At 38.2% G+C, this 24,765-nt stretch overlaps 1 protein-coding gene across 2 annotated transcripts in view; it reads right to left on the bottom strand.

The window, feature by feature from the left end:
- Positions 1-24,538, bottom strand: part of PRKD3 (protein kinase D3) — a 66,790-nt gene extending 42,252 nt beyond the window's left edge. Inside the window, exons 1-2 of one of the 2 annotated variants that reach the window (XM_045827059.1) lie at positions 24,370-24,538; positions 15,775-16,731 (exon numbers count right to left, since the gene is read on the bottom strand). In XM_045827059.1, coding sequence (XP_045683015.1) covers positions 15,775-16,062 — 288 coding nt within the window. In that variant the 5' untranslated portion in view covers positions 16,063-16,731; positions 24,370-24,538. The remainder of the gene's footprint in view (positions 1-15,774; positions 16,732-24,369) is intronic. The other variant, XM_045827058.1, reaches the window with a different exon arrangement.
- Positions 24,539-24,765: the final 227 nt, after the last annotated feature.

The following is a 24,765-nucleotide window of genomic DNA, read 5'->3' as shown; positions in this document are numbered from 1 at the left end:
ATAGCCTTAGAGGGGCCTGATAAGTAGTGTTCTCTTAGCCTTGAAAACTGGGTCCAGTAAACTGTTCCCATAACACAAACTGGGCCTGCATATGCAGAATTATGTTATGAAACATTCTGGCAGTTCGCCGGCTTTGTTCCCCTCTAGGACTTAAACAAGTAAGGACTTTGCACTAGTTAGACTACATGTAAGGGGATGGGTGCCATGATGGGTGCCATGCTGGGAAGCAAGGCCCATGACATGTACCACACAGAGGCATGCAGAAGGACACGCAGCTTGCAGCGTACGTGGCTCACCCACCCATGAATAAAGTTATGCCAGACATCCCAATGGCTCCATGAATATTATTCCAACTGTGCGAATACCATGGACCTGCTGGGCCTTGAATGGCTGCCAACACAATACCATTTTGAACAGTGCAGATAGAGAACACTTCCGTCAACACAGTAAAATGAATAATGGGGATAGGTCAACAATTCCCAAACCACAGTCACAAAAGTTCCAACAATCCAGTATTTTTGCTAAATGCACTGATAGCCTCCAGCATTTATCTAATATTTTCTTTAATCTAGTCATTATAATTACAAATACATAATTCATTATGGTATCTTAAGAAACAACAAAAACCTCTGGCCAGAGTAGCAGACTCGCAAACCTGTTCACGTTTGCCCTATGTATATTATCTCAGTGCATCTATATCTTGTGACTACAGTGCTGGGACACTTTAGAGATCAGTATTCCAAGGACTAAAATATGAAGGTACGTGTTCTAAAATTGTTTAGAGTTAATAAAAATCATTTAAGAGAAAATTTTCAGTAGTTTTATAAAATAATTGTTTAAATTTTAAATCCATTTTTAAGAGAGACCATCTGCCTTGGGAAATGCTGATCTAGATATTTTAAGTTTACTTAATCTTAGAATTGTATACTCTTATTTTGGCTCCTCATAGAATATCCTTTAATAAGCTATACAGTATGTCACTGGCCTGAACTGAATGGCCTGATATGGAGCACTCACACTCAACTATAACTGCAGTTAGTGCAAGGATGCTGCTGAAGACTGGCTCACCTATTTGATATGACAGTCCTTTGTGAGGACCCATATAAGGAATTTCTCTGGATGGTTTTATAACATGAACAATTTGATCAGATACCTAATCATGTTTTCTTGTTTACTTTGCCCAGAGCAAAAGCAAAGCCAAATCTGTGGCCCACGTCTAGCATCAGGCTAGGCAGGATCTCATGGCATATGTTAAAGGTATAGATACCAATCTTGCCTTCTCTTAGTTTCTGACCTTAATTTTTCCATTAAAAATTCCCGTCTGTCTCTCCAAAACGGTGTCAATTTTTTGGAATAAGTTAAATTAAAAAAAAAGATTTTATTATTTATTTTTAGAGAGAAGGGAAGGGAAGGGAAGGAAAAAGGGGGGAGAAAAACATCAATGTGTGGTTGCCTCTCGCGGTACCCCTACTGGGGACCTGGTCTGAAACCCAGGCATATGTCCTGACTAGGAATCGCAGGCTGGCACTCAATCCACTGAGCCACACCAGCCAGAGCTAAATAAGTTAAATTTTAAAAATTGAAAACAATGACTTATTAGAAACTGAAGAGTTTATTTGTATTTTTTAAATCCTGGGTAAACGGTGGAAAATACAGAAATATTTAGAAATAATACAGAAATGTTTATAGTACCAATTATTCTTTCAATTATTTGTTACCATTAATATTTATAAAATTTCACTGCCCTGGCTGGTGTGGCTTAGTGGATTGAGCATTGGCCAGAGAACCAAAGGGTCACAAGTTCAATTCCCAGTCAGGGCACATGCCTGGATTCTGAGACACAGCAGGCCCTCCACTAGGGGGCGTACAAGAGTCAACTACACAATGATGTTTCTCTTCCTCTTTCTCCTTCCCTTCCCCTCTCTCTAAAAGTAAATGAATACAATACTTTAAAAAATATTTCTAAAATGTCATGATATGCTTTAAATATATCTAACACTAAGAATTTTCAAAGGAAAAGAGGGAAAATTGACTCTAAAACTTTATTAAAAAATTTTAAAGATTTTATTTACTGAGGGATAAAAAGGAAAGAAACATCAATGTGTGTTTGCCTCTTGCGCACCCCCAACTGGGCACCTGGCCTGCAACCCAGGCATGTGCCCTGACTGGGAATTCAACTGGTGACCTTTTGGTTCACAGGCCAGCTCTCAATCTACAGAGCCATACCAGCCAGGGCTATTAAATTTTTTTATTATTAAATTCTACAATATCCAATGGGGTATAAAGCATACCCATAACTTGGTTGTAACAACTGTCAAGGATTAGTAAGAAAAGATTCCACATTCCATCCTCATAAAATCTCTAAATATATTTGTATGAATAAAACTCATTTAAAAAACTCTCATGTTTCACATGTCTGCTAAATGCAAGGCACTGGTCCTGTGGTTTGCAGAGACAAAACAGTTCTTGTCTTCCAGGAATTTACAATGTAATAGGAAGATGGAAATAAACACAAATATTACACAACATGATAAGGGAACTGCCAAAAATGAAAAATAAACAAAGTTCTGGAAGATAGAACAAAAAACTTTAACTGGGAAGGTAGAATACTACTTTAACAGTGATACTTGAGTAGAATCATAAAAAAAGGAGAAGCAGGATTTCCAAGGGCAGAAAGTGAAAGTGAAGTGTAAAGGTCATGGTTGAGAAAATACAAGGTAACTGGGAGAAGGTGAGTGGAACTTTGCGACTGAAGAAGAAAGTAGAAAGGGTAAAAATGCACACAGAAGCCCCACGAGGGCCATCCTAATAGAAAACTTGGAGCCAAGTTTTAAGCTTTGCCACCTACTAACTAGATTTAAGCTTTGCCACCTACTAACTATAGCACCTCAGATAAGCTGCTTATCCTCTATATGGTCAGTTTCTTGTCTACAAATTGAGAACAAGACAATGGCTATATAAAGTCCTTGTAAAAATTAAATTACATGATGGCTATAAAACACTAAGCACTGTGATCAATTAATACTAGTTGTTCATACTATTATCCTATATCCAAGGGTGAGGGACAATGGTCCCAGAACAAGGTAAGTAACATGATCAAACCTGTACTTCAAAACAGATAATGCTGACAGCACTGTGTAGCAGGAACTGAAACAGGAAGAGACCAGAGCAAGCTCCTGAGGAAGGCTAAAGCTATTGGTCAGGAAAGAGGTATCAGGGTCTGATTTATACAGTATGAAAGTAGCAAGACAACAAGGTATGCTTTTCCTTAGAAACTCTTTGGTAAATTACATAGATCATTACTACAGCAGGTCCTTGAATAATGCCATTTCATTATGATGATGAGATGCTGTAATTTAAACTCATGAGATGAGGAATTTAACTCTGGTTTATAATTTATACATATATTACAATATATAATTGGTAAAATTGGTTTCATTATATATTGTTTCATTTAAAGATGATGAACCTATCAAGTGATGATTTACCATATTTATTTTCCTAGGACAGTAGTTCTCAATTGGGGCAATTTTGTCCCCCAGAAGATATGTGGCAATGTCTTTTTTTTTTTTTTTTTAATGTGGCAATATCTTGAGACACTTTTGATTATTATATCTTGAGGTACTAGCATCCAATGGATACAGGCCAAAGATGCTGTTAAACGGCCTACAATGCACAGGAAAGCCCAAAGAACGAAGGACTGTCTCACCGAAAATGTTGATAGTGCTCCAGCTGAGAAACACTGCTCTCGGAAATAAGGGAATGAGAGTAGAGAGAGACTGGAAAATGTGGAAGGAAGTTGACAAACTTCTGAAAACTAGACGTGCCCATTTTTCCTCTCCTAGCCTACCTCAGCCTTGATTAAAAGAAGAAAGAGGAAATGAAAGAAACAGCAAGAGCTATCAGGGTAGAAGCAAAATGGGCCTTTAATCTGGCCTCTTTCCAAATTCCCCAGGCTTTTCTGGATTTGCTTTTCACGGACTGTGCCAATGATTACTCTTGACTGTGCAAAATGAAGTCTTTTCCCAGTCCACATGGAAAACTAATGGAATTTTATCATAAAGTTATCAAATTCCCACCTCTTATGAGTTCTCGTTGCACACTTCAGACTCTTTCTTTGCTTTGCATTAAAGATGGCTTCAAGAATAAAAAAACAGATCATCTTATCTTTCGATAACCATATTAGAAGTTACTTTTTATGTTATTCATTCACACTTGTTATAAGTAAGAAGTTGCAATACTTGCAAATATAACTCCTTTGGGTAACATTATATGTTGAAAGTTCTTTATGTAAACAGCTTAAAGTTCCTGTCAGTAAAATGTCAATGAGGTAGGAAGTTTTAAAGTTTTTAATTCTATGTGGTCAAATACAATTTTTACTTGTTAATAAAGTAGCTTCAGAATCTAACATTATCTGAACAAATAATTTATCACTATACACCTTTTTAAAAAGGAGCATGAGTTTTATTCTAAGTACAATGGGAAACCTTCAAGAATTTTAATGTACATTTAGTTTATTTGAAAAACAAAATCTAATTAAAGTATAACGAGTAAATGTACTAATCTTAATTAGAAGATAAACCTCCCCCCCCCCCACACGCAGGCATACATGCATACCCATAACCACCACCCAGGTCAAGATTCTTAGCATTACAGGTTTCTTTATATTCAAATAATTTTAGAAGTTGAATATGCAAATCATTTTTAAATTTGATGCCAAATAAATCTTCGCAGTACATCTTTCTAATAACCAGATCATAGTAAGTAAGCTCCATGAGGGCAAGGGCCTTCTCTTTTCATGTTCTCTACTGAATGACTCTATTAGCACCTAGAACTTAGTATTTCACAGGCACTTACTAAAAACAGCTGTTGGCTAGTTTTTTCTTTTACTGGCTCTAGAGAGAAAGGAAGGGAGTGAGAGAGGGAGAGAATCATCAGTGAGAGAGAGAATCATCAATGTGAAAGAGAAACATTGATTGGTTGCCTCCTACACACACCCCAAATGGGGACCAAACCCACAACTCAGGCATGTGTCCTGACTGGGAATTGAACCTGCAAACTTTCAGTGTGCGGGGATAATGCCCAACCAACCGAGCCACACTGGTCAGGACTAAAGTTGTTAGATAATGAGCAAAATTAACTAATTTAACACTAACTTACTTCCCAGGAACAAATATAATATTAATTTAACATCATTTTTAGGAAAGAATTTAAAGAATAACTTCAATGATTCTGTTTCTAAATACTAACCGAAGGCATACAGTATAGATGAGTCGATGAGAAAATTACTCCACATGGACTCTGAATGTATTCTGAACTTCCATCATTAATCTCCAACCCAGAATTTTCTGGAGATGATATACCAGGAGCGCCTCATCTAACACTTGCTATCTCTCTTTGACACAAACCAGAGCAATCTTGTTTCATTTTCCTCACTCCTTGTTTTTATTAGTTCTGATTACCTTTAATTCAAACTTCCTGGAATTTTCTATTCTAGCCAAGGTCTTTACCTGAATATCCAGCAGAATTGAAAACAAAAACAAAAACAAAAACAAGAACAAAAACAAAAACACTTCTTCCAGTCTGAGCCTCCAGATTATTTACGATTGCCTGCCACTGTTTTGCCAAAACAAAAAGTGCTAGGGTGAAGAGTAGGTTGTCACCCAGACTTGCAACCCAGCTGTAGTAGAAAGAACAAGACAGAAAAAAAAAAAAAAACCCCACCCATAATGACAACTGGTTTCTAGAAAACAAAAGAAACAGCTGGGGTTTTTGCTCTTGTTTGAAAGGACCTGAAAATTACACCCAACCCATGTCTGCAGAGACAAAGACAATGTATTTGGGTCAAAGAATAGACCAAAACTACTCCTGAATAAGGATACATAAGCAAAGAGTCTTCAGGTCTAGTGTCATGGAAATGGTGAAAACTAAGAACAAATGTTTTAACTTAGCTAAAAACACAGAGTCAACTTTAGTTAGAATCATTTCATTTGCAGTAAACACCATTATAGCTTAAAATGAATTGCTATCTGGCAATTTCCTTTCTCACCCTAATTACATGTACTGTGTTCATACAGTAGCAGCAGCATCACAGTGGTATTTTCTAAACCTTTTGGCAATATGAAAGCAAGAAGGTGGGGAACTAATGTTCATTGAACATAGCTATTATGCACTGGAATATATATAAGGCACCAGATATAGGTGATCTCATTTAATTTTCTCAAAAATTCCTAAAACAATCTCAGTTCTCAAATAAAATGAACAGTTGAGTTCTACTTTTTTCAACAGTTTGTCATATGCGAAATACTAAAATCAAAAGGCAAGAGTAAAGCAATTGTCAGCATGTTGGAAGAATGCTATAGATGCTTTGTTATTTACTAGATGTCAGGAAACTACAGGACCAATGGTCTTTCCAAATTAAAAGAGAATTAAAAACCTAACTATTACTATTTGGGGGCATTAATTATGTGCCAGATGCTGTAATGCAAGGGTTTTGCATTTAATCTCCATAGTTTTCAAATTGAGATAGACATCATGATTATACAATGAGAATCAAAAGTCTTGATTGGACTTGAGAGTTCCAGCCAAGATGGAGGCAGAAACACTTCACTTCCTCACACAACCAAAAGGAGGATAACAACCAATCTAAAATCAATAAACCACCAGAAGCACCAGAAAAATCAAACTTCATGGAACTCCCAACAACTAAGGAATTGAAGAAAAAGTCAATCAGAACAACAACCAGACCCATCAGGTGCAGGGCTGTGTGGGAAGGGCTGACTTCAGGGGAAACAGAGTTGATACAGCAGTTGCTACATTGGGAGAAACTCCCAGTTTCACACAAGAGTCTGAGGGAAAGTGCACTAAGGACAAGCAGAGCAGCTACACTGTTCCCTCTCTGGCCCCTCCCACATAGGGGCACTGCAGCGCAGCAAAAGAGGGTTGCCTTGCCTGGGTGAATACCTCAGGCTCCGCCCCCTTACAACTTATCAGGCGCACAGAGACAAAATGTGGCCCAAATGAAAGAACAGAGCATAACCTCAGAAAAAGAACTAAACAATGAGGACATAGCCAACCTATCTGATGGATGGTTTAAAGCCCTGGTAATCAAAATGCTCACAGATCTGATTGAGCTTGGTTGAAAAATGAAAAAACAAATGAAGATACCTAAAGTGAAATAAAGTGAAATATTCAGGGAATCAACAGTGACAGGAAGAAAACCAGGACTCAAAGCAACAATTTGGAACAAAAGGAAAAAATAAATATCCAATGGGAACAAAATGAAGAAACAAAAATCTGAAAAAGTGAAGAGAGTCTTACAAATCTCTGGGGCAACATGAAATGCTCCAATATCCAAATTATAGGGATGCCAGAAGGATAAGAACAGCAGCAAGAAATTGAAAACTTATTTGAACAAATAATGAAGGAAAACTTCCCCAATGTGGTGAAGGAAATAGACTTCCAGGAAGCCCAGAGAGTCTCAAAGAAGTGGGGCCCAAAGAGGAACACATCAAGGCACATCATCCAGTTACCCAAGATTAAAAACAAAGAGAAAATCCTAAAAGAAACAAGGGGAAAAGAGACAGTTACCTACAAAGGAGTTCCCATTAGACCATAAGCTGATTTCTCAAAAGAAACCTTGCAGGCAAGAAGGGACTGGAAAGAAGTATTTGAAGTCATAAAAGGCAAGGACCTACATCCAAGAATACTCTATCCAGCAAAGCTTTCATTTAGAATGGAAGGGCAGAGAGAGTGCTTCCCAGATAAGGTCAAGTTAAAGGAGTTCATCATCACCAAGTCATTATTATATGAAATGTTAAAGGGACTTATCTAAGAAAAAGATAAACATATGAACAGTAAAATGACAACAAACTCACGACTATCAACAAATGAACCTAAAAGAAAACGAAAACAAAAACTAAGCAAACAACCAGAACAGAAACAGAATCAGAGAAATGGACTTCACATGGAGGGAGTTCGGGGGAAGGAAGGAATGGGGAGAAAAGGTACAGGGAAGAAGAAGCATAATTAGTAGACATAAAATAGATGGGGAGAGATGAAAAATGGTATAAGAAATAGAGGACTCAAAGAACTTATATGTACAACCCATGGACATAAACTAAGGGGGGGGGGATGCTGAAGGGTTGGGAGGTCAGGGAGGAGGGAGAAAAAATTGGGAAAACTGTAATAGCATAACAATTATTGCATAACAATTAACAACAATAAAAATACTTTTAAAAAAGTCAAGTAACTTGAAAAGGGTCTATAATCACAAAACAAGAAAATGGCACAATCATACCACCACCTGGGTCTGTCTGATTTGAAAACACTGCTACTTTTTTTGGGGGGGATGGGGAGGAGGATTATTCCTTCTCTTTTCAAACATAACCAATTGCAAAAAATAGTACAAATTTAAACACCAATGTAATTTTGACATTGGGAATCCACGCACAAATAATCACTGAAAAAAAAAGGCAGGGCTTTTGGCCTATTCCCTTAGTTCTGATTTGCTCATTTGTAATATGACTCTCTGGTATTAGCCTCCCAGGAGAGATGTGATCAGCCAGTTTGTGCCTGGCTCAATGGTAGCTCTACCTGCTGCTTAGATCCGGCTACTTTCTTGGTTCTCCTGATTGCCAGTCCCACTAGTTCTTTGGCTTTTATCAGTATAAAAAGCACTCCCTTCAGCTTTAAACTACTAGAAGGCAGAGATCCTGTTTGTTGCTAAGTTTGTCTTGTAAACCAACATGAAAATATAGGAATCTAATAATATATATATAGATTAAAATTTTATATCCTTGTTTAACTATATCCATATTTATAATGGAAACTATATGCTATTCTTTTCTAAAGAGTTTTTAAAAAGATTTTATTTATTTATTTTCAAAAAGGGAGGAAGAAAGAGAAGGAGAGAAATATCAATGTGTGGTTGCCTCTTGTGCACCCCCAACTGGGGACCTCGCCCACAACCCAGGCATGTGCCCTAGCTGGGAATCAAACTGGCGACCCTCTAATTCACAGGCCAGCACTCAATCCACTGAGCCACCCCAGCCAGGGCCTATGTGCTATTCTTAAAACAAACACACCTAAGCTAAACAAAAAATCCTATTTTAAAGCTCTCAAGCTTTCCAGAAGATATTCATATTCACTAATTCAATAAGATCCTGCAATAGTATTAACAGAAGTTTTCAATTTCTCCAAACTTCAGAAATTCTATTTCTGTATCAGTTAATCTAGGGATTTTTCAACTTCAGCATAACTGACATTTTGGGCCAGGTAATTTTTTAAAAATTTATTGATTTTAGAGAGAGTGGAAGAGAGAGAGAGAGAGAGAGAAACAGAGATAGACAGACATTGCTCTGCTATTCCACCCATCCCTGCATTCACTGGCTATCTCCGATACATGCCCTGACTGGGGACCGGCAAGCTTGGTGTTTCTGGATGAGGTCCCGACCAACCAATGGCACAGCCAGCTGGGACTGGGCCAGGTAATTCTTTGCTGTGGAAGGCTCTCCTGTGCATGGTAGCAGCATCCCTGAGTTCCTGTCCTCTACCCACTAGACACCAGTAGCACTCATTCCCTCACCTCCCAGTTATCCGTAAGGGCCAAAATAACCCCAGTGGAGAATTGCTGGTTTAATTTAATCTTATGCATTAAAATTAGATACTAGGTTTATAATATTTGCCAATAAAATAGTCCAAAGTCTTAAGGAAAAATAAGGAAGAAAGAAACCCAGCCATTTGGCACAGCATGGATAGATCTTAAGGACATCCTCCTAAGTCAGGCAGAGAGTGAATAACTGAGAATTTCAGAGTCTTCTAGAAGAACCTGGACTTTTGCACAATCACTGAAAGAGCTCTACAAATTAAATGCAAGCATCTTCTCTTTTTTAAAGTTCGCCTAATGCCACTTCACTTTTATGAAAGACCAACATTAGTACCTGTTTCCATTAACTGAAAGATACCAGAAGAAGATTTCCCATTTACGAAAAAAGGTGAAAAGTGAAAATAGCATTTGGTGGTTGTTTTGCAGCAAGATGTTAAAGAGGCAGAACAGATTGGCACCAAGCTCCCTCTACACCCAGCACTGTAGCATGAAGCTACCACAGCTTTGAACTGTGTCTCTGCTGTATCTAGATTTATTTCATGCATTTGTTACCAAAATGTGTGCCCAAGGCCTCAGAGAACTCCTAAGGGTGTTATTCTTAGTGTAAAGCTGGACATAATTTAGCATTTCAGTTTCAGTGAGTGAAATAAAGACACTATACATGCACTGAATTTCAGGTCTGGAATGCTCGGATTTTTTTCTACAGAAATTAATGGTAAATGCTTCTTTATTTTACACTATTCAGATATGAAAGGTTTCATAGGAACACTCTACTTTTAGACAGTGGGGAAACCTGTATTTAACAATCTACACTGCTAGTGGGAATCGGTTGGGCACAACTAACAATACTACTGCTTATCTGCTCATTTTTTTGTTGTTCTGACTATACATCATTTCATCAATGAAAGTAATTACCACTATCAATTATTTGCGGTATCAAGTATCACATTTTTAGTAGTTAAAAGCAGGTAAAATGTGTCCTTTAACAAATTTTTTTCGAGTGTAAGGCATTTAGGGATACAAAGATGAGTAAGACATCACCAATCTCAATGTAACCTAAATATTGGGAGTGTTTCAAATCTTCCACACACACACACACACACACACAAAAGGAAGCTAAATTCTAGGCTTAAGCTAACAACAACAACAACAACAACAAAAGAAATTCCACCTACTCCACCCTCAGGATGTGTCATGAAAATTGGACTGAATTCAAAGAGTGACCACTTCTGGTCACATTCAAGTTTTAAGCAAAGCTCAGCTATAAATAATCTGTTGGTTTCAGAGATATACAACTACCATATGCTCTAGAAATTCCACTTCTCGGTGTTTATCCAGAAAAAAAAGAAGTCATCATCTTGAATAAATATCTGAACCCCGTGTTCATCGTGGCATTATTTACAATAGCCAAGACATGGAAACAACCTAAGTGTACACTGATGGAGAAAACCCATACACAGTAGAATATTATTCAGCCATTAAAAATAAGGAAATCCTCCCATTTGGGACAACCTGGATGGATCTTACGGACATCACGCTAAGTGAAACAAGTCAGGCAAAGACAAATATTGTATGATCTTACTTATATATGGAATCTACAAAAACCAAATTCATAGAAACAGAGAAGACTGGTGGTTACCAGAGGTGGAGGGTAGCGGGTGGGGGAAATACATGAAGGTGGTCAGAGGTACAAACTTTCAGTTATAAGATCAATAAGCTCTGGCAATGTTTGTAATGTACAGAAAGGTGACTATGGTAACCAAAGAAAGCAACAACATAAAATAGATGGAATCTACCTTTGGCATCACCACTAGTAGGTTACAAATACATTTTAAAACATCTAAAATACGATTAAAATAAAATTACAGTTTGGGCAGCCCTCCTTCCCCTAACTGAAAAGTAGGGTTGCTCTCTGGGCTTATCTCACTAACTTTTAGAGGTCTCTCCTCAGGTCCTCCAAACTAAGAGATCCATTCATTACTTTTCTGTCCTGTTAGTGTCTCTTTAGAAAGACAGAGTTGGGAAAGACCCACTCGACCAGCAATGATTCCATTTTTAAGAGTCTCAGCAAACACTAGGATCCCAATGTATATCCTTGTGCCCAATCTTTATGTGAAAAACACTTCTTTGACCCTTTTAAAAATTTCTAGCACACAGGAACTCTATCTTATTAGATAAATTTTGATACAAATCAGTCCTATTATCTCCCCCAGGAAAACTTTACTTTCTGGATTTTCTATCTTGGTTAACAGTCGCACCAGCCATCCAGTCATCCAGACTTCCTGTCTCTCACCCTTTGGTCTTTTCCTATATTCAACAGGATACCAAGTTTTACCAATGGTACTCTCCCAATCCCCTTCAAATATATCCCTTTCCAACTGCTTCAGTTCAGGTCTTTATTATACTGGCTTCCTATCTAATCTCCCAACTTTATCTCACACGCAGTTGTCATATTTTAGTTTTCCAAAACACAGGTCTGATCATGCCACTTTGCTGTACAAGGACCTTAGTTAAATCTGTACTCTCAGAGGAACGAAGTGTGGACCTTTTCATTGGGAAGACGCAGACAGTGTGATACAGCAAAATGAGTGTACAGGTTTTTGACCCAAAACAGACCTGTGTTTCAATTCTGACTTTTAGCCACTAATTTAAATGTCTCTGGAATTCAGTCCTACTTTATTTAACAGAGACTGTATCCTCTACAAACTTTCAACTGACTGTGGTCCTTCTCTTGGATAAGGAGCGTCAATATCTCCTGAGGGCATAACAGAAATGCAGACCCATACCAGACCTACTGGTTCAAAATCTGTATTTTAGTAGAATCACAAAATAATTGGCATGGAGATTAAAGTTTAAGATGCACCACAAATTATTGTGAGTATTGTATGTTACCAATTATAACTTCCCATTTCCCTCTTCCATTTCTTTGCTTATTTTGATTCTTTTGTTAGGAATGTATTCTTCACTCCCAAATTATTGAAATCATGCTCAATTTTAAGTATCAGGTTAAAGGCTACTTTCTGTATGAAACCTTCTACACCTTATCAACCCAAGAAGAGCACTTTTTCCTTTAACTTCCCTTCCAACTTTTCATGTTTTATAAATTGGTGAATAGGTTTCCCTCACTAGACTAGAAGCTTTTTGAGGGAAGGGACAATGTCTGGTTAATCTTTCTATTACCTAAAATTTAACCAGTGTCCTATCTTTAGAAGGTTCGGATAAATGTATTTAATGACTAAAAATAGATCTGGAAAAGCTAGTATGCCCATGAGAGTCTTGGGAATTAACCTGGAGCTGTACATATGTAGGTAAAAGAAGCAGATGTCTTATGAGCAAGTGTCCAAGACAAGAGAAAGATATTTGTGACGTGTTTTTTCTATCTTCCCGATGAGTTAGGGATCCATGAAACCTCTCTATAAAACTCCAGAATCTGAGCCGATTCACTTAAGATTTCTTTCCCATTAAGACTTAGAGCAGGTCACTCCTTGAAACTCCTTTCTCCTTTATCTGTCTCTAGCAGTGATAACCAAATTCAGGTTAAATGACTCAGAATTTCACAGCTGGAAACACACTAGAAATCATCTCAATCATTTGCCAGATCTGGAAGCTGTGATCCAGGAAAGTGAAATCACTTGTCCAAAGTTAAATCAGCATGGCCCTGTAGGTTTGGTGTCCCGCAGAGCAAAGCAATGCAATTTCGATTCCTGGTCAGGGCACATGCCTGGATTGTGGGCCAGGTCCCCAGTTGGGGGTGCACAACAGGCAACCGATAGATATTTCTCTCTCTCTTTCTACATCCCTTCCCCTCTCTCTAAAAATAAGTAAATTTTTTAAAAAGTTAGTAGTAAAAAACAAAAGTTAAACAGTAAATAAATAATAGAGCTGACCTAGTTCTAAGCTCCATACTCTTTTGTGCTTAAACAAGTTAGCATTCTAGCACACATCAAAAGGAATGTGTAAAATACTTACGTTATAGGTATGTTACACATTTTTTTTCCAAACACATCCTCATGTCACTACAATATTGGTTCAAATTTAGTTCACTATGATATTCATTTTATTCTGTACCCATAACCAATGGTTCTATTTTAATGTGTATAAAGTTTACCCTGAATTATCTTTTTTGAGCTATATCCTGTTTATTCCATTGGTATCACTCTAATTTTTCATGGATTGTGATTTTAATCTAGTTTCCCAAGGGTTTAACCCATCTGACCTACTTCTCACATCTCTATTAATGATAAAGTAACATTAATTCTAAAGTAATCCTGTAGAAAATCAGCAAACCTCTGTATAAATATAAGAAGTAAATGATTTAAAACTGAAGAAAGAACACAGGCTCTACCAAAACACTGGTTATGAGTTTCTATGAGCTCAAATAAAAAGGAAACATTTAAGTTAAAATCTTACCTTTGAAGTAAAAAGTATAACCTAGTTACAAAAATATGTTAACAACCTCTGTAACATTTAATGAAAGGGAATTAAAAGCAAAAATAGTTAAAGACAGTTAAGTAGATGGTTTTACAGATCTACGAAAGGAAGCACTGGAAACAAATGGACTACACTGAAATAGAAAAGTCCAGGTAAACACAGGACGCATAGGTCATCTTCACCAACCACGTAACATTTTTTTGGACTGTTAATTACTTCTATATCAGAAGATAATGGCAAACCATATAAGGCATAAGAAATTGAAACAAAAATAGTAAGATGAGGAGCCTGATCTAAATCTATTAACCTCACTGATATGATTTTTAAAACAAAGTACTATTATGAATGATAAAATGACAATACATTATCTATCAATAACTGAATTTAAAAATCAAAATAAACAAGGATAGAAATAGACTCATAGATACAGAGAACATTTTTAAGGTTGCCAGATGGGAGGAGAAATGGGGGAGGTATGAAAAAGGTGAATGGATTTAGAAATACAAATAGCTAGTTACAGAACAGTCATGGGGATATAAAGTACAGCATAGGGAATGTAGTCAATAATATTCTAATAACTATGTATGGTATCAGATGGGTATGAGATTTATGGGGATGATCACTTAGTAAGTTATATAATGTCTAATCACTGGTGTGTACACCTGAAACTAATACATGGTCTGGTACAAATAATACCCCCTTTTATTACAGAATATCTTTTTACAAAATCGTAAGTATGTAATTCTGTAACATGACAATATCACACTCAAGCACACCATACGACATTTTAGGTGAAATGTTCAAATTAAAACCATAAATTATTACACCCATATTACACCCTACCAACCACACTCAAGGAGGCATTACTTCTGCCAGACCCTGTATAATACTGTATGTCAACGGTAACTGAAAAATAAAAAATAATAAAATAATAAAGTACACTAATTCCTTTGAAACAAATTTGAAACATATGCTTGGTCCATTAGAAATAAAATGGAACCGTTTCACACTACCCATATGCTTACAGTTTCATAATAAAATAGAGAACATAACCAATAGTCTGTCAAATTGAGATTATTAAAGGCACTTATCTGAGGTTCCTTAAAACAGAGTATGCTACAGGGCAGAGGGTGGGTGGCTGGGAAACAAAACCACCTGCAATTTTCAAAACTTCATGTATTCTGTCACATATTCAAACTCAATTACTCGTTTTTTGAGAGAGAAAAAATATGATTCACTCACAGGAAATGGCAGTGTAGAAGAAATCAGGATCTAAAAGGAAGGAAAAGTACAAAAAAGAAAAAGAAAGAAAGGAGGGCAGAACACAGAGCACCTAGGAAGACCAAGGGATGGACCCGGAACTGAGGTGCTGCCGCGTCCCAGCCTCTTGGTAAGCTACCTTGATACCTTGTGCTACCTCCTGCTTTCTCTGAAATCAGATGAGATTTCTTAAATTCTCTTGACTTTATGCTGATTTTTCTACCCTTAAGAGAACAATTAAATAAGCAGTATTTTAAAGCTGGGAGGCAGGCTCCTGTTGTTAGATTATGAAACTTCAGACTTTATAGACGCAAAGTCTATCAGGACTCTTCTAACAATGCTGAGAATTAGGGTCCTCATATAAACAAGTAATTCATCCATATGTGTTAACCCACCATTGCATGTATAATTCATAAAAAACCTTAGAAACAGCATTAATTAGAAAAAACTACGGACATAAACAGCATGCACAGTACCTTCTGATAAACAATGGAGCACACAAGATCCTTGACAGCAGATAAAGAGAGTTCCTGAGCTTCGATGGTAACACTCTCCCGTGTAAGGCCAATCTGCAGTAGAAATGAAACTGTATGCACTGAACCTCTGGAGTTGGTGAGCGAAGGTGCACTGAAGCTTCCATTAGAGAGTCGGGCGGAGAGTCCCGTCTTAGGACTTGAACTTGAAGAAGGAGCTGGAAGCACAGTAGGTAGAGTTGCAGGTAATACAGACTTCTGGGCTGATGGAGGGGAATTATTTGCAGACATCTGCCTTTCTTTAATCTTTTAAAATAGTTGTCAATTCTTTTTCAATGGTTATGAAGAGGCTTTTAAAATCTCAGCAGGAAAAGAATGACTGTACTTTTAGATTTAATTGAAAACTTATTTCCTCTTTTAAGCTACTCATGCTGATGACTGCAAGATCTACAACTGTGAAATGAATTCACAAAAGGTCCTACTTCCTTTATTATCAGTCCCATCAAAAAAGAGTCTTGGCTTTAGGACCACAACCAGGGATTTGGAAAGGATATAACATCATTGAATTATCCTCATCAGAAAAGAGTTGACATTGCTTACTTTCTAAACTTCTTCATCTGTTTCCTTTTAAGTTTTATTCTTGTCTCTCTCTTTTAATTTCAGAAAATACATACTGAATAAAAGTTGTTTTTCTGTTAGGATGAAATCCTCCCAGTTAAAAAAAAAATAGGTGTTTAGGATTAATCTATTCAGTACTTATCCTTTGGTTCACTGATTTGATGGGGTACTTTCTCAAATGTCCACACCTTAAATCACCTTCTCAAATGTCCTCATTTTCATTTTTAAGGTGGGTAAATATTTCCATTATGAAGTACAAAGCTTTTTAAAATAGTACAGGCATATTTCATTTGATGAATGGGTCCATCGAGAAAAGCTGATTGTTTCTGAGATGTAGTCAGCCTGAAAAAAAATTTTTAAAAACTTTTAATATTTTATACTCCTTTGACATTATTTTAAAAATGCAAGAATCCCTATAATTTTTAAAATGATAATCTTTGGTTATGTGTTTATAATTCACCAATATATCCTAATTGGTAGCCACTTTTTTTTGGTCTAGTTATCGGAGCCTTTTTTTTTTTTTAACGGTACATGTAACTTCAGGGAGAGCTGCCTGCTCAAAAATACTAATACCCCAGCATTCCTCACTAGTACTTAAAATTGGAAGATCACACACTTTTATTGCACAATACTTGTACATTGTTTATTTCACAACACACAACTGAGTTATAAAGGGGAAAACAGAGAAAAACAGAAGGGACAAAAAAGAAAAGTAAAACTGACACTCTCATAGAAATAAAATATACCACTCAGCCATACAACAGATAGATAACACTGTCCTAACAGAGACAAATTAGGAGTATTTTTTAATATTAAAAGTCTAATTCTGCCGAAATATAATTCCTGACTTGCTTTGTTGACAGAAATCTTTCAGAAGTCTACGAAAGCTGGTGGGGATACACTATACAGTTATATGGCCAACAGGAAATGTGAAAAACATACTTATGTCAGGAGCTTAGCAAAAAGTGATCTCATAATAAGACTTCAAAAGGTTTAAAAAAAAAAAAGAACAGTAGGCACCATTACATCTGTATAACACTTTTATAAAAGGATAGTTCAAAACATAAAAAGGATAACCCCACCCCCTGGATGGCTAAGTAAAACAGCTCACAATAGATGAACCTTTTTAAATTCCATCTACATACCTGTAAACAATTCCAAAGATAAAAATGAGTGAAGCATCCAGTGTGGTTACAGAATGACTCTCTGGAGAATAATTACTGGGGCTAAATTAATTAGGATGAACATAACAGAACAGCAAAAACATACAGATACAGTATCAGGAATGAGAAGAAAAACTAAGGCTTGGGGGAAAAATGCCTAAAGATAACAAAAGCTTTTATAGCTACATTCAAATTAATGATTATTATCCCACCTTATATTGTAGAGCACTTGAACATTTGCAATGTTTCACGTACTTTATCTCATACAATATCTCTTTGGAATCTGACAGGGCAAACATCATTTTTGCAGGTGAGAAAACTGAAGCACAAGGAGATAAAACAACTTGTGCACCATGGCTATTAAGAGGTGGGGAGGGCACTCAGACCCAAATTTCATAAAACCTACTATTTCTCAACAAGAACAAGGAACTGAGAGAATCACTGCTCAGAGAGGATGTCGTTAAGGTTGAGAGAGCATGTAGAGAGCGCAGAATTGCTCAACTTGTATTTTGTTTATCTTTTCTCAGTTTTTCAACTACAGTTATAGAAGATCATTGAGAACTGAAACCCAAGCCTGGTGAGTAAGAGAGACTAAAACAACTTTATATGGGTGTAAATCTCCAGGTCCAGATGCAATCCATCCCATACTGCTAAAGCAATAAACACGTGTAATCACAAAGCTGACTGCTAGAACCATGGAGAAATAGCTCAGAAAGAGAGAAATAATCATGGCCTGGAGATGGGCCAGAGCTGCTTCAAGTTTTGTGGGCTGGGGAAGTGGAGAAGCAGATTTCAGAAGTTACAGACATATAAATTTAATATTAATCCTTAGTCAAATCTGAGAATAGATTATGTATGGAGTGGTTTTTGAAAACCTAGGGAAGAATGTAATGATTACTAGATATCAACATGAATGAAACAGAATAATGTCAAATCAACTGCATTTATATCTTGAAAAAGAATGTTTACTAGATTTCTTAGATGAAGGAAATAATAATAATAGCTCACAGTTACTGAGCTCTATCTGCCAGACACTGCTCTAAGCACTTGACATGTATTACCTCCTTCAATCCTCACAACAGCCTATCTTATGGTTGCGAAAACAGAGGTTTAGAGATTACTCACCCAAGATCACACAACTGGCAAAGCAAGAAAAAAGTGTATTCTGACCACAACAGTACTCAAGATGGTTTTCCATGTGACTTTTGTACATATGTTGCTTGAGTGTGAGTTGCATAAGTTTGCTGCTCTATATTAACTTAGATGAAAGAAGTTTTTAGAGAGTGCCTTGGAAGTCTGTCCTTGGCCCTATACTGTTTTATATTATTTATAAGATAAAGATGGAAGACATGCTTATAAAATCCTCAGATTCTACAATCTGGGAGAAATAAACTCAAATTAAAGTGAAATGTAACAAGGATGAGTGTAAAGCTTTGCATTTAATTTCAAAAAGTTAAATGTGCAGGGGTAGAGGTGGAAGAAATAATAAGAGGGATAAATGGTAATGAAAAATACAATAAAAATAAAATATTAGAAAAGTTAAATGGGCAGCCAGAAATGGAGAATTGCTGACTTAGAATAAGAGGAGTATAACAGGAGCTGCTAATATAATGGGTGACTAAAAGAACTACTGCTGGCCTAAACCCTCAGGATACCAAGAACACACCGGCACAGATGTGCATACTGGTCGTCGGTCAGCCTACTTTTCCACTGTATTCAGTCTACATTTTCTAGAGCTTTACTGATTTTTAATTTAAAACGATTTTTTTATTCTTACTTACCCAAGGACATTTTTTCATTGCTTTTCGAGAGAGAGGGAGGGAGGGAGAGGAAGAGAGAGAAAGAGAAAAACATCCATGTGAGAGAGAAACATTGATTGGTTGCCTCCACATGCACCCAGACCAGGGCTCCAACCGGCAACCTAAGTATGTGCCCTGACCGGGATTGAATCTGCCACCTTTTGTTTCCAGGATGACACTCCAACCAACTGAACCACACTGGCCAGGACAAAGATATACTGATTTTTAAAAATAAGATAATGGTGAAAACAAGGTCATGTGACAAAATATGCTTAACAAAATCAAATAGAATAATGGACTTCAAATATCTGAAAAAGTGGTAAGTTTTACTCAGCATCCTGCAAAGCGCAGAAGTAAAATGAAGACAACAGCAGTACTTAACTTACCTCACAGGTTGTTGTGAGGACTGAGCTGTGACGTGCAAATACCTACATAACAGCACCTGGCTCACAGTAACTACTCAGTAAGTTCCGGCAATTTTCATAGTGTTTAGATGAAGGAATTAACAATTATGCTATTTTATGCTAAATAATGAAATCAAGATATGATACTTCATTAGACTTTTGCAACAACCCTAAGAGATTTAATTCTATTTTACAGAAAAGGAATCAGAGTTTCAGAGAAGTTGCTGCTTGCCCAAGACTACATAGCTAGTAAGAGATGGAACAACAATTCAAACAAAAGTTTCCCTGACTCCAAAACCTACCGGTATGTTCTTTCTACTACTTCATCCCACCTCCAACAACCTAACAATGGAACAGGTTTTTTTTGTGAGGTAATGAGCTCCTTAACATACCTGATTTGATAGTTTCAAAAAGCTGAACTGTCATTAAAATAGTAGTAAAATATCTACGCATGTTAAGTACTATAAAATACAAGATAATGCTGTGTTCAATAATAATAATAATAATGTATTTTTGATAGATGTCTTCCCACTAAATTTCCATCTTATTGTATCTATTAAAATTAGCCAAATAATAGTAACTGTCTAGTAATACAATTTATTAAGTTATCAGGATTACTGATAACTATTAATAAACTATGTAAATGTTATACTTTTGAACAAAAAATATTTTTAAAAGTTTCAGCATGAACACAAATAGAATAAATTAAATGAGCTGGCATATTAGTTTCTGCCCACTCAGCCCATCTGGTTTTTCCTCTCCCTGTTTTGTTTTATGGAACTCTGATTTGCTCTGTAAGATACAACAAGATGTAGGGTACAAAGTATTGAGACTAAATATGAAAAAAATCTAAAAGCTCTAATTTATTTTGTCTTTACACCTTAATTAGAAAAGAGGGACAACAGTACACATCTAATTTATAAATTATACATCAATTAGGTATAGGTTTCTAACATCTATGAACTGGCATTTCTAATATGCTTATTTGGAACATCCTGAATATTTTTGCGGGGAGTTTTCAGTCCCATACACCATTCAAATGAGGTCATATAATCTGTCACCATTGCGGGATAGAATAAAAAGATAGGATACCTTGAGCCCCACTTGCCCTATTATTACAGACAAGACAAAAAGTAAGGCCCTGGAGTGTAGAGCACTTAACTGAGGGGTTACTTCATGGTAATATCACAAATTGATCTTTCTCTCCCTCACCTCCCCCCACGGGTACATTATCTCTTAGCAAAGCATCTGAGAAGAAGCTCTAACAGCAGCATTTTTATTCAACAAATATTTACCGAGTGCCCGTTATTTGCCAGACCATTATGAAACACTAGGATTATGGAGCAGTGACCAAAACAGACATGGCTCCTGCTCTTTTTGGAGCTTACAGTGTGATGTGGGCCACACACATTACACAAATATTCACATAAACAGCGAGGCAATTACAAATTATAAAAAGTGACATGACCAAGTACAATACTAACAGGACCTATTTTTGACTTGGGCCTCACGTAAGGTGTGCCTGTAAGGAAGTGTTATTTAAGCTGAGCCCTACAGGATAAGTAGGAGTCAGGGAAGCAGAGAGTGAAGCAAAGAGGATTCCAGGAAGACAAAATAAATACTTCAAAAGGAAGCATATGATTTAGTTTAGCCAGTGTTCTATTTGTCCTCAGTAAAGGCTAAAGTGAAAAGGTAAAATGTTTTTTCTATTCAGAATACCATATTTACCATGACTCTATACCAGTAATAATAGGTTTTCCTGTTCAATTCAGTTTTGTGTGCTAGGAATGCAAATGAACGGAGTCTTTTTTTTTTTCTCCTGTTGATATGTGCAAGTATTCTTTCAGCATGTAAAACAGCATGTGACCTTTCTTAACTCGGGGAAGTGTCCTGAAGTCAATGTCCATGTTTTGCTCTGATCTTGGCTTGACTTTGTCAATAATCCTGATGCTGCTTTTACATCACATGGTGTATAAAAATATTCATATAACTTTGTTGTTGCTTTTAAAAAGCACAGTTTGACCCTGACCGATGTGGCTCAGTTAGCTGGGTGTTGTCCTGCAAAGCAAAGGGTCACTGGTTTGATTCCCAGTCAGAGCACATGCCTGGGTTCTACATTTGGTCCCAGGTCACTTGCCTGTGAGAGGTAACCAATTGATGTTTCTCTCCCTCTTTCTCCCTTCCTTTCCCTCTCTCTAAAAACAAATAAATAAAAAGCATAGTTTGTAGCAATCCTTACATTTATGTATTTTCAAAAAGATAACTATTGCCTTAGATTTATATAATACCTTTTCTGCTAAGAGCTCAGCATCTGACTAAATTGTTTCCACTAAAATCCTGCTCATGTGGAGCAATGGTATTTGAATCTCAGCCTTCCCACTGTCACAGACAACATAAAGAGAGCTCACCAGGTCTGCCCTCTGCTCAGGCACTGAGATGTTTACCCAGTAATGAGATTACAGCTGCCCGTCTGGCAGGTTGTAAGAATCTATGTTGGACTTGAAGGATCTTCATCACCAATCTTGGCATCAGTGGTATCTAAGAAACCTGATTGGCTGATAGCCGAAGAACCACTTCTCTCACATACTGCCACTATAAACAAACCACAGAAGTGGAGAAAACTTTTTTCTACTCTGTATTGAAATTAAAGCATTTCCTAAGTACATTACCTCAGGTTTTCTCCACTAATGAGACAACTGCCCCAAAGAGGCACACATACAAGTTCAATCTGAATTACATAATTGGAGAGAGTATCAGCACAGAACATTTTGGATCATAAGCATGATTATTAAACACAATTAAAACTTGTATTAACAAATAATTTCTCCATATTTCAAGTTCTGTAACAGTAGCCTCTTTTAAAAATGAGCAATTAACTCTAATATATTTTCAACAACTTTAGAATGTCCTTTTAAAAATAAAACATTGTCCCTTAGAAAAGTGCATTTAAATGACTGACCACTATTCATTTTTTCCTGCATGTGTTTTTTTCCATTCTTTTATAATTTTTAAAAATTAATATCCCAAAACGAGATCAGGCTCTTTCTTATTTGAGTGTGACAATGTTTAAATTAAAAACAATCCAGTAAGAGAGAAATTTTCTATTTTAAAGAGGTTACCGGATAAAACCGAAAGCTTACAAAATGTGTATATTTAAAAGACTCACTACTAACTGGGATGCCTAAAAAATTAAGTTTGAAGATATAAGCCAGTGAACATTCTTGAACTTGAGTCACCTAAAAAGTTAAATGCTATCTACCAAATCATTAAACCTAAGGTGGTAACTGCCTTGTCAAACACCCCACGTTCGTCTGATCAGGCTGACCACGTCTCCATTACCTACTGAAGCAAAATCGAACACGAAGGCTTCTGTGACATGTTTTAAATACTTTTATCAAAACTTGTAGCTTCCTTTTGTCTGAATTTCCAAGCTTGTTCTCAATCCAGATCCTAACAAGGGAGTCTAATGTAAAACTGGCCTAGACCTGGGTAGGGTCCCTTATGGATGCCTTCAGCAGCACATCCATAGGTATTTCCAGCCCTCACTGCGGCAGAAGTTGATCTAAGCAAAACCAGTCGCTAAACAAGTAAGAACTTCAGCGTTAAGTACAAAGTAGAAGCAGTTTACAAGTAATATGGCAGTAACATTTTCTAGGGTACAAATTAAGGCATTTAAAAGTTTTTGTTTCATTTAAGACTACAGCTCATTAAGTCTGGGTCGCACAAAGTAGTAGTTCAGGGTGGAACTTATCCTTTCTAATCAAAGATGACACTGATAGTCTTATTTCCTGTGGGGTTGGGTGTGGTGGAAGAAACAGTTATGTCCCAGCCATCAATCTGTGTACGGAAAAGTCTGCAGGTCTCACACACATCTGTCACTTGATTTATACTTGTGCCTGCACTCGGCAGGGCCTCTGCTTCTGATTGCGACGACTTCAAACAAAATATCCAACAGGCAACCGAGTGGTATGGGGTTATTTTTATTGCTCAAAGAAACGGTTGTACTCCTCAGTGTTTCATCTTAAGAAAATCCCGCCCCCCCCCACCCCCACCGCCCAGGGTCTGAACAACTGGGAGCAAGGCAACAACTTGCAAAAAGTAAACAGAGTCAGGAAACTGGGGTGGGGGGTTTACGTTCTCCAAGCACCATCAACTCACCCCGTGGACACCCGTACAAGGCAGAGAGGTGAAAAAAAAAAGACTCCCCCGAACCTCGGCTTGACTGCCGCCGCTCCGGCGTCGAGTGCTCGTCTGGGGACCAGGTGACCACGGGGCCGGACGCGGTGGTCGCCCGCGGACCGCGGTCCAAGTTGGCCTCCGCGCCCACGCCGGAACTTGGCCTGATCTGGCGGCCGCGCCGGCGCCCCCAACCGCCTCGGCGTCCACCGCCCGCGCCTCCCACATCGCGCTCCGCCAGTTTCCCGCCCAGCCCCAGCAGCCGCCGCCCAGCCCAGCGCGGGACCCTCGTCCCGCCTCGGCCACCGCCGCAGCGTGCGGGCGGGTGGGGGAGGGGCCGCCTTCGCCGCACCCCACGGGCCGCGAGAACAAAGCGGCGGCCGCGGCGGCGCTAACTTTTTCGGTGTCTGTTCCGCGCTCCCCGCGGCGACTACTTACAGAGGCGGGCCCGGCCGGCCGTGAGAAACTCCGCGCCCGCCAGCGTTCCAGTCGTAGACGAGGCGCCAGCGAGGCTTCACGCGCCTCGCAGGATCCCGCCCGCTGCTGGTACCCCTTCCTCCCTCCGCCTCCCGCCTCCGCCCCGTCCCGTCCTGAGGCCCGAGGGCGGGGGGCCCGGGCGTGCGGGGCGGGGGCGCGCGAGGGGCGGGGGCGCGCCACCAGCGCGGAGCCTGCCGGGAGCTGTAGTTTCCTGGCGGGCGCGAGCGGGTGTCAGTCGCGCGTGGGTGTCCCTCGCGGTCTTCACTCCGCTCACGGGCAGCCGGACCCCTCGCATTTTGGGGGGCTCGTACTGCACCCCCCGTAATCTCGGCGTCTCCGTGAGCGCGGGGCCGCGGG

Source organism: Phyllostomus hastatus, unplaced genomic scaffold (assembly GCF_019186645.2).
Source record: "Phyllostomus hastatus isolate PE091 unplaced genomic scaffold, TTU_PhHast_1.1 phas_scaffold_78, whole genome shotgun sequence".
Lineage (NCBI taxonomy): Eukaryota > Metazoa > Chordata > Mammalia > Chiroptera > Phyllostomidae > Phyllostomus > Phyllostomus hastatus.
Note: the sequence above shows the minus strand (reverse complement) of the source record. Positions and strands in the feature narration are given on the sequence as shown.